Below are 18962 nucleotides of genomic sequence, written 5' to 3' on the forward strand. Positions count from 1 at the left end.
TTCTTGTATCATTGAGGCATTTTGCGAGCTGACCCTGTTTGCATCCTTTTCAGTAGTTGGGTCCAGACCAGACCATTGTGTTTGTGCTGCCATGGTGATGAGGCAAGTAAGCAAAAAGACGCCTGTTGCTGCATATCTTATGATCTGGCACGAATGCTGTTTCAGGTCGATGCAAATCGGATTATGTGATGTTTCTCGCGACAACAGGTACCTCACTGTTTATCCATTAGTTAGTGGCGTTTCAGTTAAGAGTTTCTAGCTAATCTTATGTAAACCCTGCAGAAAATAAATAATCAAAACTACAAATATATCTCTAGCTAATAACATAACAATAATGTACCCACTGCAGAAAATAAATAATCAAAACTAAAACCGCATTACCAAGGTTCGTTCCAGATGACTGACAGTCATAAATTACATTTGTTGTTGCTATGGAACTCGTCTACCCAACATGGCGTGTACGGAAAATATTCGTAATTTTGTTCGGTACATGGGAAGCCTTCAAAAAGATTATAACATGCTGGGCGCATGTTGCCTAAGCATTCAACCCTCGAGCTATTCAAATGGTAGGCATGTACCGTAGCATCCCATATATCTTTCGTGGAGCTGCTCAAGAATATAATCTCTTTGAACGGGTGAAATCCGAGTACAACACATCCATGGCAACGCTCTTCAGCCATGTCTATGACGTTGTCTACACCGTCATTATCAGAGTCCCATACAGTTTTTTCTTGGACCATTGCTTTCTTCTTGACTTCTGGAAGTTGAGAACGAAAGAATTCATAGTTAATGTCTTGTAAGACCCATGGACCCTGAACACGCTGATCAGACGCTCGCACACACTTGAGGTCATATTCACCCTTCATCATCCACTTCATCTGACCATATGTTTCATCCAGGATCCAAACTCGAAAGAGGTCCTTAATGAACGATGCATAGTACACACCTTTTTTTGATCTTCCTAGATAACCCATGGTTTCCTCGTCGGTTGGTAGTTTAATCACACGGTACTTGTCATCGGAAAGAGATATCCTGCAAGGTTAAATCATTGACAGAAACTGTAAATGACTCCATAGAATCGAATGATCCTCTGAGATCGTGGTAAAACAAGTGGTTGTCTCAAATCGGTAACGGAATGACCGAGTATATATATATACGTATGTATACCTCATCACAGCATTAGGCTGGCAGTGCACATAAAGTGCTTGTTGCCAGTAGGCAGCGCCACGTTTGGCCGATGACCATCCGCAGGGGTGATCTTGTCGTGCCTCGGCGACAATCCCTGCAAAGTTACCTTGTCTAACAAAAGGCCTCTCCTCCCAACGATCCGACTTCGACGAGAAGACATCCAGGATGTATGTAGATGGCGGCCATTCGGATTTCTCCACTAAGGGGTCTAACTGGATGTATGTAGACGGCGACAAATAGGGAATGTTGAACACTTGGTAGCTGGACGACACGGTGGGATCGAAGGCTAGGTACTCGTTGAACCAAAATTTGTTCCGTTTTGGATCGGCCAGGGAGCGATGCAGAGGCAAAAGATCCCAGCGTCGCGTGGCGGGGTTGACCACGTACAGTCTGGTCAGGAGGAGGCCATTGCAGTGGTCTCGAACAAAGTAGTCTTCGTCGAACCCACCGCCTACCTCGTCAAAGGGGTACCTTGGAGGAGGCAAGAAGTCGAGCTTGGTGTTCACCGGCGGCGAGGGAGAGGGCCGGGCGAAGAACTCCGGGAACGCGTGGCAGTCGAACTGGATGAGGATGCCGGCGAACGAGAGCGGGAGCAGGTCCGGGCGCAGGAGGCGGCCCTCGTCGACGGTGCGGCGCCAGGCCTTGCCGACGCAACGCGACACGGCGAGCCAGCGTGGTGGAAGACGGCGGAGTACATCGCCGAGAGCGTCGTCCGGTAGGTCGTCCATTGATTTCTCGGGCAGGAGCTGCATGTGCTGACGGTAGTATGTAGTAACACCGGAACAGCTTCTGATGGGAAAACGATGTACGTATATAAGTATGCAGGAAGCCCGGTATGTCGTACACAAGCAAATTTCCTCACGGCCTAATTAAACGTTTCAAGAGTCGTGCTCTAGCTGTAATTTTTTGGAGGCACCAAAAATTATATTTTGGCACTGCTTCTATAGAGGCAAAAGTCACCAGAAATTTGTAGCGCTCCATCCAAACATCCTTTTTTTTTAATAAAAAAACACACCATATTTTTGCATTCCCATTATTATTTTTACTTATGTTGTTTATTTGTGGCCGAGATTATTTTGCCCATTTCATTTGTTTTGTTGTACCCGAAATTATTTTTCTCATCCTTGTTTGTTCAGTGACAGTTTAGTTCTAGAGATCTCTAGGCATCGGTTTTAGGTGAAACTAGCAAAACATGCCCGTACGTTGCATCGGGAGAAAAAATTATCCCTCATACACACACCCGATGTCATCAAGGAATTATCCCTCATACACACACCCGATGTCATCAAGGAATCATGAAATATTTCTCGATGTTGCATACCAAACAACATGATAAGGGGCGATTTTTGAAGTGTACTCAAGGTGTTTCTAATTTAATTTAGTTGCAAACATGCATATTAGACTGCTCCAATGAAAAGAGTCAATCTATAAGGACATGCACACCCAATGTTCAAGGTTGCATATCGACATCGATTTGGTTACCCCTGCAAAAAACGTCGATATTGTTAAAAAAACTTTATAGGCAGAATTTAAAACAATATGAAAATCAACATTAATCCTCTTGTTAACATATAAGCTCGTATCAATAGTTTAAGTACAATCATCGTACAGAGGTCGGTTATTGTGCACTGTGCGATCTAGAAAGGATGATCATATGCATGTTGTAAACTTTAACATATGGTAGCTGGTAGATACATCCGTATTTACAAAATCTAAACCAACATTTTTGTGATGAAGGTAATATATATTAATCATTTCCAAAATACCCCATGTAAAGAAGGTACTAGTTAACGTTGCACTCCAAACCTAATTTTAGAAATTATTAACATACAAGATCATGGCATATTTGAAATCTACACATTTTCTGACGAATTTTCATATGTAACTTGTTAAATTTCGAGTTAGGATTTAAAAGGTATGAATATTTTAAAAAGTATTTGAATATGTCGTATAAAAGAAAAATTAAACTAAGGAAGAAGAAAATTGTGACACCCAGGGATCAAACTCAGGTGTTTTCGATGAAAACGTGAGGCTCTAGCCACTGGAGTGTCCGTTTGATAGTATCAATATAGCAGACCGTTTTTTCTGACTTACGAGTGGCATGATGGGTGATTTATGCCAACTTTAGGGGCAATATAAATGACGGACGATTAGAAACCGTATTTGCTTTATTATTAGAGAGAGATGTCATATGCTATGTATGGTTTCATTTGGATGGTGAAAAACAATATACAGTCTGGAGGTGAAAATTGTACAAATGGTCCATGATACTAAGGTTCTAAATTTATTTATTTTCTTTTTTCCCTTTTTGGGATTGATTATTTCGTTAGTAGATCATCTATGGTGGTTGATGTACATTCTAGTTGAGTGCTTAAAATATGTTGCATCCTGAGTGGAATCATCGACGACGTTGCTCGTAGGCCTAGTAAAGTGGATCAAAGAACTGCCACTTTGTTCGAATGGTTAGTGACATGATAGGAGTGACTGTGGAACCGATCAAGGAGCGGAAACTGACTTAAGGTCCTGTTTGAGACTGCTCTGCTCCTTAAAATTCAGCTCCGTTTTAAAAAAAACAAGTCGAATGGGGTAGCTCATGATATGCCGCTTCATAAAAATCTAAATTTGAAGTACAACTTCGAAGTTTTTATGAAGCTCTTCGGAGGGTGCTTCAAAAAACTCTAGAAGCTGGAGTTGGAAGAAATTACCTATCATTGTCATCAGTAAGTGGATACCCCTCCATTTCTCCCACCTCAACCAATCAAATAGATCTTTTTTCACCAAATTTTCTATTCTTAATTGTTCAAAAAAAAATCTATTCTTAAAGCTGGAACTAGATTTTTTTTTGCAGGTAACTTGGAGAGCTTTATTTCATATGAAAGTCAACCCAGGACAGTCCGCCAAGAGACTGGTCACAAGGAAGCTAGGAGTTACATCGAGCCAACTGTCAATCACATTCGAAGTGCAAGCATGTTTTGCACAAAGATGAGCCGGAATGTTAGCTGACCTATTAACATGAAGTAAGCTAAATGAAGAGAAAATTTTACTGAGCTCTCCTATTTCTAGAAGGATAGGAGCCACAATTGAGCGAGAATTGTGACGAGTGTTCCAGAGTTTAACCACTTCCTTGGATACATGAGAGAAACCCCTTAGAGCAGCGAAGCGGACACCATCCCGCAGCGCGAAGGCTTCAGTGTTCAGGGGATTCGAGACCCCCATGTATGGTTTGCACCAAGATCCTAGAAGGCTTGTCGATGAACGGGCAACGCCTCCTGCACCGCCCTTTGCTTCAGTGAAATTGAGCGCACCATCTGTGTTGATCTTCACAACACCTTCATCAGGTGCCCGCCAACCAAAACCTAGAAGGCTGGTGAAGGAGGTGGAGGGCTAGAGGCGTTAGGGGTTGGATGAGGTAGGGTAGGCGGTGGTGGGAATGATGTGCGGCGAAGTGGCTGGCTTGGGGAGGAGGTGAGGCACGCTGCAGCGGGGTCGAGGTAGGAGGGTCGTCACGCGGTTGTGGTGGATCGAGATGGGGTGAGGAGGAGAAGAGGAATAATGTGTGAAAAAATGGACAGTTCGATGTTGCAAGTGAGGAGAGAAAACTGATGACACATTGGCGGTTTTTTCCTCTAACATGATTTTGGACTAATTGTCTCTGGTTTTCAGAGACATGGGGAACAAAATGTTGAGGGACCAGATATTGATTTTTGGTAAACTTTAGGTACCAAAAATATACTTTTCTCTTTTATCAATAGAACATTGAGATTTCTGTGGCACAAGGTGGGGCCTTTTTTTTAGGGGGAGGCCTTAAAGGCTAGATTTATTACTCAATAAGACTTATATCATCTGCACAAGGTGGGCCCTTTGTTGTCCTTCATGTATCTTTCCTTTTCAATTGGGTCATATTACGCTCTTCCTTGTGTTGTGTCCTCAGTAGGACAACGTTTTTTTCCTTTTTGCTACTTTTTTACGTTGTTGTTCTTATTTGATAGTTTATTTTATTTATAAAATTGGACAATGACACAATTGTTCTCATGCATCATACAGAGCCACTTATGGGCATGGGCAAGGGCAGGATCCAAATCACCACCGGGGACACTCGTGGAGCGCCAGGTGAGACAACAACTAAGATTAAGCCTTTGAGAAAGAAACAATGCAGCCCAGCACACACAAGATTGACAAAATGTCATTCCGTGGCGCCAAATTCACCTACTGGAGGATCAAAGGATGCATCGACCCGACTCGATATCCTATTTCGTTAAACGGGGGTAGGGGTTGGGGGGGGGGCAGTTATGCTCCAGACAGCAAGCACCAAACCAAATGATTGGAGAAAGAAGGAACCAACAGAGATGCACAAGACAGGGAGAGAAAATAATGTCATCTCTGCTAACTCCATACCACCAACCCGTTCACTCAAGGGCCAATCTCCCGAAAAACAAACTCCGGGGAACAACACACAAACCTAGCTATGGTAATAAAATGTATGGTGTACCGTTTCTTGAGTCTTATGGTGCTCTATCCAGGTATTTATCCATAAATCAAGAGCGCATTTCAGTTAAGAGTTTGAGCCCGTATTTCTTGAATTCCTTTTGTAGTGTTCAAAACGCTGCTCAGTATGTTCATCTCTGGCTTTGTCATGCAAACCTTGCGCATACTGATCTACTTGTTCATGCTTGCTAGTTGCTGAATTGATTCAAACTCACATGCATGATTCACACGAGAATCTAGCTATTTTGTAACAACAACTGTGTACCGTCAGCTAACATCACAACTAACAGTAACGATCAATTTGTTTCTAGGAAATAAGCACCATAAGACAACACCAATAATAAAACATGCAACTCAAACCAATCATGATCATCAATCTACCCATAGGACAAAACGTATCTACTCAAACATCTTAGGATAGCCATACATCATTGAAAAATAATATATAGCGTTGAGCACCATGTTTAAGTAGATATTATAGCGGGGATAAGGGGTGTCACACCGCTGTATAGAAGGGGGAGAGTTGGTGATGACGGCGCCGAAGTTGTTGGTGTAGATCACCGTCACGATGAAGGCCCCGGCGGCGTTCCAGTGCCACCGGGAGAGAGAGGGAGATAGCCCCCCTCCTTCTTATTCATCCTTGGCCTACCCCCTAGATGGGAGGAGGGTTTCCCCTCTCGTCCTTGGCCTCCATGGCGACGGAGGGGCGAGAGCCCCTCCGAGATTGGGTCTCTCTCCATGTTTCTTTCTGTTTCTGCGTTTTTCTGCCTTCCAGATTCTGGCGTTTCACCGTTTCTTATATTCCCGGAGATCCGTAACTCCGATTGGGCTGAAATTTTAACACGATTTTTATCCAGATATTAAATTTCTTGCGACGAAATAAGGGCACCAACCGGCTTACGGGGTGGCCACAAGACAGCTTGGAGCGCCCTACCCCCCAGGCCGCACCCCTCTGGATTGTGGGCCCCTCGGGCACCGCCTTCTGTCGATTCCACTTCCCAAAATTCACATATATTCCAAAGAAAATATCCGTAAGTTTTTATCACATTTGGACTTCGTTTGATATATATTTTCTGCAAAATAAAAAACATGCAACAAACAGGAACTGACACTCGGCACTACATCAATATGTTAGTCCCAAAAATAGTATAAAAAGTTGCCAAAAGTATATGAAAGTTGTAGAATATTGACATGAAACAATAAAAAATTATAGATACGACGGAGACGTATCAGTGATCTATGATGAAATTTTGCAAGATATGAAAACATTTGTCAAAGTTTCACACATAAAAAAATGGATTTTTTTATTTTTTATGATTTTACTATTCACCCGAGCTCACGTGAGCTCGGGATTAGAACATCACTTTCGCTTTTCCTTATGCTTCCCTTGTCTTCCTCCTCCCGCATTCCGCCTCTTTGCATCTTCCGTCACTGCCATACTTCTGTAGCTCTCACCTTCCCCCTTCCCGTTCCATCTTCATGTCTCTGACTAGATGGCCAAGACCAAGGGGGTCAAGGAAGCGCCCATGCTCATGGCGCCGCTCAGGCCACCGTCATCGTAGAGCAATGGGAAGAAGAAGAAGCATTGGACGACCAATGACACCACGAGGAAGTGGTTCCCGTCGGCCCTCTCTGCCGAAGAGCTCGAGCAACTTGTGGCTGAGAAGTCCATGGCGGCGGATCTGATCCGCATACTACTTGGAACTGAGGTCCTTCCATCCCTGACCATGGCGGCAAGGATGTGCTCCACCAAGAGTACTTCGGTCGGGGCTCGCCTTCTCGCTGCACAACTCTGTGTGCGGTATGCTCTTCTTCTTTGATTGCCAGTTGCACTATCTTTCATCCGATGAAGTCCTCCACATTACCAACTTCATCACATTTTGTGAGTGCCTTCTAGGAACAACTCCCAACTTTGAGGTTTTTGCTATTTTTTGTGTCAGAGTGCAAATGAACGACAACGCCCTCTGTGACCTCGGGGGGGCGCTTCCAGCCTCGTCGACAGCCTTCCACCCTTCAACAACGAGACCCCAAGGAAGTTGCATTCATGAGCTCCTCTTGGCCGCATGTCTCCATACACTTGATTGCTAGCCGACGCCATGGCTCGCCTGAAGACTTGGGTGGAGTGTCCCATCCTTCCGCTAAGAACATGGGAGACTCCTAAGTGAAGAAATCCAAATTCTCACCATCTACATGCATCTTGAATGTCTTCTGGTCAAGAGTGGGTCATTGGGTGAAAGAGAGAGAGAGGGGGGGGGCTATCATTGAGCTGCGCCTCGGTTGGCCCAATCGTCGCGCCATCTATGATCAACGTGCACCTTACGTGTATTATCAAACAAGGAATCTATTTGACCTGATCTATCCAATCCGTCACTAGTTTAATATCGAACAATTACTATTGTCCCTAAATAATCTAAGACATCTCTAGATTGTACGGTTCTCTTACGAATTTTGGACAATTCCATTCATTAATATTCTTTACTACACAAGACATTATAGTATTTAGTAGCATATTGGTAGAATAAATATTATTTACTAGCACAAAATCTGGTTGCCAATTTGGAAAAACATGCAAGTGGTCTATAATAAAAGTGTAACACTCCAAACAAAACAGAAAAAATGTACAAGTATAACTTCAAAAATCAAATGTAAGAGTAGAGATCAAATGAACCAGTTGCACATTACAAGTACATGGTTGCCACATCTTCAAAATGTGCAACTGATGTACGTATATTAGAAGTGCCACAAACCAAGCAGAGTTTTTTTTTAAAATTTCTGATAAATGGCGCTTTTATTAACTCAAAATGTAGCATCAAGTGGATAGAATCAACGTGATCTCAAAAACAAAAAAAGAATCAACTAAATAGAGTTGCACATTACAAGTACAATATTTACTGTATTACACACTTCAGAAAATGTGCAACTGGTGTAGACTAAAAGTGCAGCTGCAAATAAAAAGACATAAGGGACAAAAGATTACAATTCCCGAAAGTAATCGTTGCAACCTGAATATAGCAGAAAAAATAGAAGAAAAGGCATATGCATGATCAAAAGGTCCAACCAGGACCTCCAGTAGTTCTAAAGTGTGAACTGATCCAAGCTATAGCAGCGTACATGCACGCTCAGGGGTTCAGGCCCAGCTGTGCTCTGTCTGTAGTGTGTTATATTCTTTCCGAAAAATAAGTTTGCTTCTTAGTAGGAGGACCATGCATACAGTCAATCTAATATCATACCAGGATTGCACACATTCCTCGGTATGATCAACATTTTATTCGTTATAAGCGGGAACATCATACAGCGTTTCAAACACCATATATACGAGAGCACTCATTTGTTCTCGTTAAGGCTCTTGGCTATGTCGGCCGGAACATTATTCAGAGACGCGAATCGATGACGGATTCAAGCTCCTGCACCCTGTCGCACTGCGCACGGACCCATCCGAGCTGCTTTTTCTCGTTGTCGTATATCACAAACAGATCCTGCATCGTCACAGCTGCAGAACAGAGGATCAAAACAGAAATCTATTGAAGAAACCAGGCAAGGTTTATACTAGTTTCATCTGCATCTGAATCGTACCTCCGATCAAGATGAAGTTGAGTTCCTTGAGAACAGGATCCAACGAGGCATCGAGGATAGCCAGGCACGTTTCCCCGTCTTCCTGCCATGCCAACAAACGTACACGAGACATGTTAGCCATCAAATTAATTGTGCAGCGATGCTTATCGGTTGGGTCGTCGAATGCTCGCCTTCACGAAGAGGTAGTTTTGAGGAGGGATGTCGAGGTTGTTGGTGCCGCGGGCGTGGGTAATTTTTAGTGACAGTGCCTTGAATTGGTTCTTCACATCATTGACAGATCCGAATGGCTTCTTCCCTTTCCAGCATAGAGGCAGAGCACGACCCTTCACCTCTTCAAGTGACGATTCGCTGAGAGTGCCTCTAACCTGAAACACTCAAATGACATGAGTACCATTTTGTTTATTTATTATCTCTGTTCAAAATTATACGTGTATTATGGCATCAGAAATTCAGAACGCACCGTGGTGCTCTTGAAATTTATTTACGTACCTTTGAAACAATCTCGTTGTATATCTGGGCAGGTACGTGGGTGTAGGTGGAACCGCTGTCAAACACAGCCTCGAATGTTGGATTCCCTCTTATCGGCTGCTTGTCAATGAACACCTCTGCTAGGCCAGGTGAGTAGTAAAACCTGGGGAGAAACGATGCTATAATAAATGTTTGGAACCAAATGAAAAGAAGAAAACAAGCAATAATGATACCCTTCTCTAACTGTGCATGTTAGAACCAAAAAAAAACTGAGAGCGAAAGCCATGATCACAAAGCAATTCTTACAAGGATTCTCTCATGGGTGCCCAGGTTACGCCGCGGGTGGGCGGATTGAAGTCCCCGACGTAGAGGACGCCCTTTCCTTTGCTGCTGAGGCAATGCCCAATGACGTTCTCTTTTATCATCTTATGCCCTTTGAGTTGCGCGGCGAAGCCTGCCTTTCCCATCCCGAGTCCAAGGATGCCATCTACCGGCGAGGGCGGTGAGTCTGCTGGCTCCTCCTGCTTGTACCCACATCTGTGCAAAATGGAAGTGACCGTGCATGCATCATCAACATCCAAATACAGTCAGGCACTCAACATGTAACACTAGTATAGTACTCCCTCCGTTCCTAAATATAAGTCTTTTAAGCGATTTCACTAAGGGATTACATACAGAGCAAAATGAGTGAATCTACACTCTAAAGTATGTCTATATACATCCGTACGTAGTCCTCTAGTGCAATCTCTAAAAAGACTTATATTATGGAACGGAGGGAGTAGTATATTTCAGTTAGCGCCGTACCCGAAAGCGATTCTTTTCTTGTCTCTCCCATTGACAGAAATGATGTCGGTGGCGAGGTCACCTTCTGACTTCCCGGTGACATACTGAATCTCGTAGTGGCACCGATGTGGATCATTCCTGGAGCACTCAGGGATCCCAGGCACGTCTCTGCGCACTGCAACACATAGCGGGCTGCCACATACCACCTTCAAGTTGCCGTCTGCTGGCGTGTAGTATGGGTGTGGTGGCCTCTGTGGTAAAATTAAACGAAGCATATATCAAAAGCAAAGAGCGATCATACCAAACATTTTTCAGAACCATCTTGGAATGAACATGTGGCATCAAACACAAAGTATTGCAAATTGAACGGCAATATGTGGTATTGCAGAACCGAGTGTTGTTAGTTGTTTTTACCGGGTGGCAGCCCTTGCAGCCGTGGACCGGGTGGTGGCACTCCAGCCAGGTGAGGTTGCTGCCAGTGTCGACGTCCAGGAAGTAGGGCTTCGCGGGTTCACCAATGTTCAACGTAGCATAGAAGTGGCTGCAGAGATACAGAAAAGGCGCGTCAAATATACAGAGAAAAACCTCAAAGCCTGAGAAGGCCATGAAGAGTTCAGAGAAACATACCCAACAGGGTACACATTGCCTTCGAGCGGGAACTTGATGGCGGAGGAGGGCCCGAGTGGGAGCAGGAGCAGGAGGAGACCGATGATCGGTGACCACATGGCAGCCATGGTGGGGGAAGAAGGAAGACCTCTGGTTTGCACTCTGCTGGGGTCTCACTTCTCTGCTGAAACTCTGTGTTTCTTTCGGTGGTGCCAAGGGGGTATTTATAGCCGCTGGCTTCGGAGCTTCATTTCCTCTGATGCTTTCTTTTCATTATGCATTTTCTGTGAGTTTTAATATTGAAGTGATGCATAATTCCACTCGAGTTCCCTGGATGCTAAGTCCTTGTTTGGAGCAAATGATTTTTGTCCCCAATTTCCACCAGGAATGAAAGAAATTTCTGCTGACTAGATGCAAATTTCACGTGTTCTGAATCAGACCTGGTGAGATTAAGGCAGAAAAGAAGATTTAGACACCACAAAATATTATTTGGATTTACGTAACTGTATGCTGTGCGCGACATTCAGATATTAGTGATAGATAATACCTATTCTTAGGAAAATAAATATAATGGCATTCCAAATTAATGATACATGCCTAGCAAAATAACAAGGCATCATATTTTTGCAGCTCAATTTTGACTTTGGAAATTCGAAAGTCAATTTATTCTGTTCTGCTTGGCTGTACATGATACACGTATATGCAACGTCTTCCAGATATGTGTATGCTATATTTTATTTACTGCAGAAACTCTCTAATTGTGTGCGCATATGTAGTGTAGGTTCATTTCCAGTGACTTAACTGCAAAACTTGTATAACAATGTTTTCCCAGAATGTTAAGAGTAGAAAGGTTCCCATTTCTGCCTTGGTCATTCTTCAAGCACACGTTTCACGGTTGTGTCCACCCCACGACGAAAGAGATATGCATATTACTAGCCAAATATGTACTGATGACTCATCTTGGAAACCACAAAAATAGACAGAGGCAGTTTCAATCTCCACTCCATCAAGCAACCATTATTACGAAAATTGGAAGCAAGCATCATACTATGAAAAGGGAAAATATGATGCATGAACTGACAACAAATACTGTTGCTACTCATGCCTATCAAAGCTAATGCTCATCATGTCCCAAGTGTAACTGCTCAGCTGTGATCTGAAAATTTTGTACGCGGTGCGTTGCAGACACGCAAGCATTTTGTCTTCATATAACATTACAAAAGGGCTCTTACTATATATAAAGCATCAGTCAGTACTTAGGAATCAGAATTTTTTTCAAGTTTCTCAAATTTTAGAAGTAACCCATATTTAAAACAATGCAATTTCGGTGTACTACTCACCCTCGAAACTAGATTTATCGTGCCTACGCGAACGCATCTGATCAAGAAAATATACGGTTACATAAGGCCTACTCACAGTGTTACCTATCCGATCCAGTGGAGCATTCAGTTTTGAGAATGAAGCATAACAATCTTTCAGAAAAAAAAGCACATCATGTATTGAAAATTTTAGAGCTTCGAGTGGACGGGATGCCAGAGCAAGGACCCTATCTTATTATGAACAAGAAGATCATAAAGGTTAGTGACTTACTATTTGTCTCTACTACATTCCTCCTTATCAAAAAAAAAAAATTTGTCTCTACTACATGATCATCCTTATCTCCATTCATCCCTCATTTTGGCCAGGCAAGTTAAGACAGTACAGACTTTATTTGGATGGCAACAGAAGCATTCAATTAGATCATAACAACTGGTTTTATTTGTAGTATCGATCTCATTGCAAAACAAAATGTAGTAATCACACCTCGGATAATTCATTATGTTTAGAAAGATTCCCACTTTTCTGAAGAAAAAAATCTCTCTTTTTTTCCAATTAGGTTCACACAGACAAGTAGACCAAAATAAATTGATACACATATATGCAATGTAATGTAATGCATCTTCCAGATATGTGTAAGCATATGTAGCATGCATGAAGAGTAATGAGAACAGCGGCTCATTTCCAGTGAGATAACCGCAAAACTTATAATAATGTTTTCCCAGAATGTTAAGAGTAGAAAGGTTTCCATTTATTTATTGGTTTCTTCAAGCACAGCCGTGTTCACAGCGAAAGGATATGCACGTAACATAATTCTACTTGCCAGAGCATTACGCCTCGCTCCAGGACTGGTGGCTTCGGGCGAGGGATGCCACGCCACACACGCTTCGCAAGGCGCTGATCCCTGTAGCGCTCTTGATGCCTTGGATGATATGGAAGCATAGAAACGCGTGTGTTTTTTATCATATAACCCCATCGCTTGATGAGCTTGTCGACAGGATCAAGGATGAGTCCAGATGTTGGGCAAGGGCCGGGGCCAAAGGGCTCAGGGTAGCCTCGCCACCATCCTGGGACGTCCACTGATCTTCATGTAATGCTGCAGAACTAGCCTCTTAGGACGATGTAACCCCCCCCCCCCCCCCCTCTCTTTTCAATACAATGAAACGCAAAGGCTTTTTGCGTTTTCTCGAAAAAAAATTGTTAAGAGTAGAAAGGTTTCCATTTATTTCTTGGTTTCTTCAAGCACAGCCGTGTTCACAGCGAAAGGATATGCAGGTAACATTGTAAAATATGTACTAATGACTCGTCCTGGAAACCACAGAAATAGACAAGGGGCGTGGAGGCGGTTTCAATCGCCACACCATCAAGCAACAATTATTTCGAAAATAGAAAGACGGGGAAGCAAGCATCATATACTATGAAAAAGACAAGAACTGACAACCAACAGTTGTGCAACTCACTATATATGCATCATCAGTCAACAATCAGGATTGGTTTTACAGTTTCTCAGATTTGAGAAGTAATCGACATTTACAAGAATGCAATTTTAGCGTACTACTTACTCTTGAAACTGGAGTCATCCTGTCTATGCGAACGCCTCTGAGCGGGAAAATATATAGTTACAGAAGGCCAAGTAACAATGTTACCTGGCTGATCCAGTGGAAGATTCAGTTCTGAGCTCGAGATAAAGCATAACAATCTTCCAAAAAAAAAACTGAAAAGAACACAAGCATCGGATAGTATATGTATTGTGATTTTTTTTACGACTTCAAGTAAGTGGGACACAAGAGCAAAGACTCCATCTTTTACTATGAAGAGGCCGAGCATGCACGTTAATAACTTACCATTTGACTCCATTTTATTATCCTTGTCTCCATTTGTCCCTCGTTTTGGCCAGGCATGTTAAGACAGTACAAATTTTATTTGGAAGGCAACAGCAGCATTCACTTGGATAGTAACAACCGACTCTATTTGTAGTATTTCTTTCCCTAATAATAAAGCACCTAACGCTTCTGTCGACCGTCGTGGCATTTTCGCAAAAAACCCCTGATGTCTTGGGTATTCAACCCGCAGTCCTCGTCGTAATTCAACCCCAAGAAAAAAAAGCCCACCCACGCGCACAAGCAAGACTCTGCCTCCCCGATCCCATCTCGACCTCCACCACGCCGACCGCCGCCGCCGCACGCCGACCGCCTCACCACGACACCATCCGCCGCCGCACGCCGTCCCCAGCCACTTCTCCGACAAATCCCACCGACACGCAACAAAGAGAATCACTAGGTGTGCGACGCGACGTGATGCTCTCGTGGCCTCAAGTCCAAGCACCCCCGACGACGTCGGCGACTCACCGCCGGCGAGCCGATCCACGCCGACGCCCCATTTCCCACCGGTGTCGTGCATGTGATCTGGCGCCCTCTTCGGATCCTCTTCTTCCATGGGATTGGGGGGCATGAGAGGCGGCAACGGGGGAGGGGGCACCGGCTCGGGCGAGAGATGGAGGTGGATCCTCTTCCTCACGCTGGTCTCCGTCTCGTTCCTCTTCCTCTTCATCTCCGCCTACTCCTCCCCGACACGCCTCCGTCTCCCTAGGCTCACCATCGCCCGCGCCGCCGCCGGAGTCCGCCGCGGCCCGGACGCGCTCCCCTGCCTCGCCTACCTCCTCATCGGCGCACGGGGCGACAGGCACCGCCTCCTACGGCTCCTCCTCCACCTCTCTGCCGACGCCTCCCACGATGAGCGTCGGGACCTTGCTGCTGGGGTCGCCGCGGCCGCGCCCGCCGCTGTCTCTTTCGACAACGTCGCTCTTGTGGGCACGCCTACCGCGGGGACACCCGTTGGGTCGTCGGGCCTCGCCGGCACGTTACGCGCCGCTGCTGTCCAGCTACGCCTCCACCCCGACTGGGACTGGTTCCTCAGCCTCAACGCCGCCGATTATCCCTCGTTACCCAGGACGGTACGGCATCCTGATTTGTCTTCCCACTCATGGCTTTGCATGATGGTATCTCATTGACCCGAAATACATTTTGGTCTTTCGTTTCTCAACAGTACTAGAACCGAAGTTAATTTCGGCAGGTACAATGTCATATACATCTTCTAAGTTCTAACTAACACCAAATTGCCGAGTTTTCATGTTGAATTGTGTCATGAGCATAGTAACAATGGTTTACAGCTTACCCACCCTGGGAATTTGTTAGGAACCACCTGCCTGTTATCACGGATGTAGTTTTTTCTTTAATTACACAGATGTACTGTTTATTGAAGTTGTCCACAGAATAGAGCTCCACTATTGTGTGTTTAAAAATCAAGGAGTTGAAGTTGTCCACAGAATAGAGCTCCACTATTGACACCATCCGCCGCACACCGTCCCGCCTCACTGCACGCCGCCTATCGCCGCCACGCCTCACCGCACGTCGTCTGCCGCCGCCCCGCCTCACTGTGCCCCGCCCTAACTCACTTCACCTCACTGCGTGGAGTTTGCCGCCCGCCGCCACCTACCTGGCCGGTGTGCCTACCCCTACCTCAAGTGCCCCCACACCCACGACCTTCTACATACGGCGACCCTGCATATTTGGTTGTTGCTAAATCCTTTCTACCGTAGTTTTAATCAGTGATCATGAGTAACAAAATAAATTTCTGTTTTTTTGCTATTCAGTACATGTGAGATTCGTTTGTGGACTTCACAACAAGAGTAAAATGTATTGATTTCACTTCTATGCAGGTTGTATCTTGTTCGGGGGAGAATCAAAAAATTGATTGAGCATGATGTGCCATCTTATTTCATTTTCCTGTAAGCTCTACTGTACCTAATGCTAACCTGTTCTATGTGATCTCAAGAGCCCAACCAAGATCATGATTATGTGGTTTATCTAATCTTTCAAGTATGGCAGCGAACACGAGCATCCATTCGGGATTTTTCAAGTTTTGGTAGAGTTATGAACCTTTCGCCAGATGCCTCATCCCTAGGTTGCTGGAGGATCAAGATGGTGGCATCAGGGTTCCCATGACCATGCTCGCCACGTTTGAGCTCCTCAAGCATGCCCCGAAGCTCGTAAGCTTCTCATATCTTGAGTCTCTTTCTTTAGTTGTTGCAATTTCGCCTTCAGTTTATAATGCCAGAAGAACACTAACCCTGTCTAGCATCAAGTCATTATTGTTATGGACACAACGAAGTATAGGTATTTTCATAGGTAGTATCTCAGCATTATTGTCTTGTGACACTGGCCAAGCATAGACTGACATAACGACATCTTTCAGCAATTTCCCATATTACTTCAAGTAGTGTGTTGCAACATTGTATTTTGTTTTATAGGAACCGAGTCACACACAAAAGGGCCAGATTTTCTGGCACATAGTCCATGATTTGTAAGTAACCACCTGTAAATCTTAATTTAGTTGTAATGGAAAAGACGGTTGCTTTTGAACCTTCCATGTCGAGAAACTAGAAATAGTATGAATGTGCCTTTCCCTGGCTCCCACATAAGACTGTTGCTCTAATTTTTATTCCAGGTTGAGAATTGCAAGAAGATGCTTATTCTCCATCGTACGAAGACTAGCGTAGTTTTGAACTTCATGCTGTCAGATCTTCACCTGAAGCGTGATCATTTTGTGAAGTACGCCAAAATAACGATAACATCAGATCATTTGAGAGTGGGGGTTAAAATTCCCCGGAGTTCTTCTCCCTTAAATCTTACTACAGACTTTTATTCACATTTACCATTTTGTAGTTGCCGACAACGAGGAATTGTTATCTGCTTGAGAAAATAGAGATTAAATCGGTGACACTCTCAAAAGTAAAATGACTTTTTGACCTAGATAGCGACTTTGTGAGCACAAATATAAAACTTATAAACGTTTTCCATGTTTGTTATATTGATCTTTTCATTTTTTCTTCATCTGTTACTTTTTATGTGTTTGCAGTAGGACTATATGGTTCTCACTCAAAGTAGAGGCCAACAAACTCCTTTTGGAAGGACTTACGACCACCACATATATGATCTTATTGAAGTAGGAGTCAAAAACTACAAATCGTCTATTCCTAGAATGGAGCTGGCTGAAGTTGTGCTTTCAATGGAGCGGATAGTTCAGGGGCGCTGACATCAAGTTGAAAGTTTACACAAAGTTTATAGGAGGGTTAGTAAAGAAAATCTGTTCACGAGGAAATGCACCAGCAAAAATTTAATAGAAGTTAGTCCACAATGTAGCTTGATGTGTATCTTTGACACCACTCACTTTGTGCCACCAGATAATAGAAGTTGTTCGATTGGTAAATTATTTTTCAGGTTTCCAAATACACGCTTATTTGTTTTGTATTCCTTGTAACACATGGCATTTCTTGTTTTTACAAAATATCAAACCATTAGGACTAAACTTTGTATGCCCCGTTGCAACGCACGGGCCTTGTGCTAGTCAATGAAAAAAAATGTATCGACGTAGGTGTAGCAATCTCACCTTGAATAATTCATGATGTTCTCATATTCTGAAGAAGAGAAAATATTCTCCTTTTCCTCTCATCTCTATTTTTTTTTCTCAATTAGGTGCACACTGAAAGGAGTATTACATTGCAAAATGCTAAATACGTAGTGAGGGCACAAACAGTTTCAACATCCACTCTGTGAAGCAAGCGTTATATATATGAGAGAGATTTTTTACAGTGTGATTTGGCAGAGTAGTAACAGATCAGATCAGCCGTCCAATCATTGGCATTTTAGGATTTTTATTTACATTCATGAATTTGATTTTGATTTTATTTATTCAGGGTTAATATGCTCCAAGTTACCTAAGTCTATTTTCTTTTATCCTGATTCTCTCTTTTATATCAGAATGAGAAATGCCTGTCAAGTCATGTCCACTTGATTCTCTCTTTACTGTCAGCAAAAATTACTCAGATTCTTCTATGCAGCATCCAGTTGTATTTAGCTATCACACTTTTTTAACTTCGGCAATTACACTTTATTTATTCCTCAACATGTCATCATGTTTCATTATAACCTAGAGCATCATACAACCTTCTGAATACCATACATGAGCACTCTTTTGTTCTTGCTAAGGTTTTTGTCTATGTCGATTCGAACTTTATTCAGAGACGTGAATCGATGACAGACTCAACGTCCTGCATCCTGTCGCACTGTGCGCGGACCCATCCGAGGCGGTTGTCCTCATTGCCATATATCCGCCAACCGCCGCGCGTCCGCACTGTTAGATCTTCATGCAATATTTTTTTTCCCGACGCAGCAAAATTTTGGCACGATGCAGCAATTTTCGTCAACGGTTGCAACAAGAAAAATTGTAGCAAAAAAATGTCTACGTGATAGTAGCAAAAAAACGAAGCTGATGATGCGTGGTAGCAAAAGTCAAACGCCGGTTGTAGCAAATATCTACGTGAACGTGTATGCAACTTTTTTAGTGAACGGTTGCAGCAAAAAATGATGTCGGTTGTAGCAAAAATTAACACGGTTGTAGCAAAAGTCAAAACACCGATTGTAGCAAAAATCCAACGAACTCGAGTTGCAACCAACCGTGGATGCAGCTTTTTGAATCGACAA

The 18962-nt window shown here is 43.6% G+C and overlaps 1 protein-coding gene across 1 annotated transcript; it reads right to left on the minus strand.

Moving 5' to 3' along the window:
- Window positions 1–8925: 8925 nt before the first annotated feature.
- On the minus strand, window positions 8926–11314 carry LOC123447528 (aspartic proteinase Asp1-like). The gene is made up of 8 exons (XM_045124137.1): window positions 11125–11314; window positions 10912–11038; window positions 10519–10748; window positions 10021–10251; window positions 9736–9877; window positions 9417–9611; window positions 9247–9328; window positions 8926–9163 (listed from the first exon to the last, which is right to left on the minus strand). The coding sequence occupies exons 1-8, from the start codon at window positions 11229–11231 to the stop codon at window positions 9045–9047; spliced, it is 1233 nt and encodes a 410-aa protein (XP_044980072.1). The 5' UTR covers window positions 11232–11314; the 3' UTR covers window positions 8926–9044.
- Window positions 11315–18962: the final 7648 nt, after the last annotated feature.

Source organism: Hordeum vulgare, chromosome 4H, assembly GCF_904849725.1.
Source record: "Hordeum vulgare subsp. vulgare chromosome 4H, MorexV3_pseudomolecules_assembly, whole genome shotgun sequence".
Lineage (NCBI taxonomy): Eukaryota > Viridiplantae > Streptophyta > Magnoliopsida > Poales > Poaceae > Hordeum > Hordeum vulgare.